Source organism: Volvox carteri (assembly GCF_000143455.1).
Source record: "Volvox carteri f. nagariensis unplaced genomic scaffold VOLCAscaffold_8, whole genome shotgun sequence".
Classification (NCBI taxonomy): domain Eukaryota; kingdom Viridiplantae; phylum Chlorophyta; class Chlorophyceae; order Chlamydomonadales; family Volvocaceae; genus Volvox; species Volvox carteri.
Window position 1 is genome coordinate 174,394 of NW_003307551.1, and position 1,959 is coordinate 176,352.

The 1,959-nt window shown below is 63.3% G+C and overlaps 1 protein-coding gene across 1 annotated transcript in view; it reads right to left on the reverse strand.

Annotated features, from left to right (window-relative positions):
• VOLCADRAFT_88130 (uncharacterized protein) overlaps positions 1-1,959 on the reverse strand; it is a gene marked incomplete at both ends in the record, with an annotated part of 15,711 nt that overhangs the window by 5,433 nt on the left and 8,319 nt on the right. The window contains 2 exons of the mRNA XM_002947934.1: positions 36-272; positions 833-1,879. Coding sequence (XP_002947980.1) covers positions 36-272; positions 833-1,879 — 1,284 coding nt within the window. The remainder of the gene's footprint in view (positions 1-35; positions 273-832; positions 1,880-1,959) is intronic.

The window sequence follows — 1,959 nt, forward strand, 5'->3', positions numbered from 1 at the left end:
GTGAGGGGGGTGGGGGGTTTGGTAGCGGCACTCACCGTCCTGCTGTTTAACATGTAGCTCGTGACAGCGCCCGACCCCGATGACGCAGCGGCCGGAAGAGACACACCAGCACCACCGCCACCATTATCACCCCCGCTGCCGCCTCCAGCCCCGCCCCGGCCCCGGCCCCTGGTCCCGGACTTGGCCCTAGCGCGGTTCTTGAGCTCTTCGGAGTGCATGTGGTAGTCCAGCACGGCACGGGGGGGTAGGGATAACACATTGTGAACACCGGCCTGAAGGGGTGAGGGCGGGTGGGGAGGGGTGGGGAGGGGAGGGTGTGTGGGGGGGGAGTTGTCTGGGGTCAGGGGTTGAATGGAAGGATAACCCGCCGACCACTCAAACCTGGGCATGTATCCTGGCGCTGGTGTCATGATGTCAAGTCATCTGCGTCGCGAGACGTAACGTTAAGAAGCGCCAGGTGCGCAACCCCATTGAAGCAGAGAACACAGCAGTAATGAACTTGCTGTGTGTGTGTATGTGTGTGTGTGTGCTTGTGTGTGTGTGTGTGTGTGTGTGTGCTTGTGTGTGTGTGTGTGTGTGTGTGTGTGAGAGAGGGAGAGAGAGAGAGAGCTCTGATATTCCTTGATCATGGCCACGGGGAGGAGGAGGATGTCAGAGCGAACAGTAAATTGGCCGTCACTGTGGTGGTGGTGATGGTGATGGTGATGGTGATGGTGATGGTGTGGTGATGTGGTGGGCGGCTAGGGCCGCATGCGGGCTAGCTGGCGGGGTATGTATGTGTGAAGGAAGGGTTGTGGAGTTCTGGGTGGGGGATGGAGGGGGACACACACACCTCCATCATGCACAGCCGCTCCACCTCGTCCTCCACCAGAATGACATCCAGCAGGGCGGTGCTGCTGGGGCCGGTGGGGGAGGCCACGTCAGCGGGGCCGGCGGCGGGGGTGTAGGCGGCGCCGTAAGCAGCAGCAGCGGCAGCAGCAGCAGGCCTGGACATGCTGCCCCCATCGTCAAATCCATCCGCTGCTGCCGCACCCGCACCCGCCGCCGCTGCAGTGCCGGCGACGTCACTCTCATCCTCCGCCTCGCCGCCACAGCTGATGTTGTCATTGTACACATCCTCGTACTCTTCCTCCTCGTACTCTTCCTCCTCGTACTCTTCCTCCTCGTACTCTTCCTCCTCGTACTCTTCCTCCTCGTACTCTTCCTCCTCGTACTCTTCCTCCTCGTACTCTTCCTCCTCGTACTCTTCCTCCTCGTACTCTTCCTCCTCGTACTCTTCCTCCTCGTACTCTTCCTCCTCGTACTCGCAGTATTCATCCTCCTCGTACTCTTCCTCCTCTTCGTACTCGTCTGCCCGACCACGCTGCTCGTACTCGTCGACCTCTTCGTACCCTTCCTCCTCCTCCTCGTACTCATCTCGCCCGATTCCTCCGATCAGATCCTCCCCCTCTCCCTCCCCCTTCCCTTCCCTCAACCCATACGTAGTTCCACTCATGTTGTACATCCCTTCGGCCACGCCATACGCGTTCTCCTCCTCCTCCCCCTCCTCCTCTCCCCGCCCAGCTCCCTTCGTCACCACCGGCTGACCTGCCGCCGCCAGATCCGCCTGCTGCCGCCCACTCGCCGCCGTCCACGCCACCGCTGCTCCCCCCACCCCCACCACTCTACCTCCTCCAATCCCGCCGTTCCCGCCACCGCCTGCCGACCCGGCTCCCGCCGCCGCCGCCACCACCTCTGCCGCCGGCGCCGCCGCTGCTCGCTGCCTCCCCCTCGCGAGCGGCGGCCTCCTGGCCTCCCGCATCCGCTCCCTGTGCTCCCGGATGACCCGGGAAAACGCCACTTGATCTAGGCCCCACAGCACCCGCTCCGCACCGGGCAGCTGCCAACGAAGACCGGGATGTGAGTGCGAGAGAGCATCGCTAGGAGCCCTCTGTTGCCCCTGCTCTTGCCCCTGGTCCT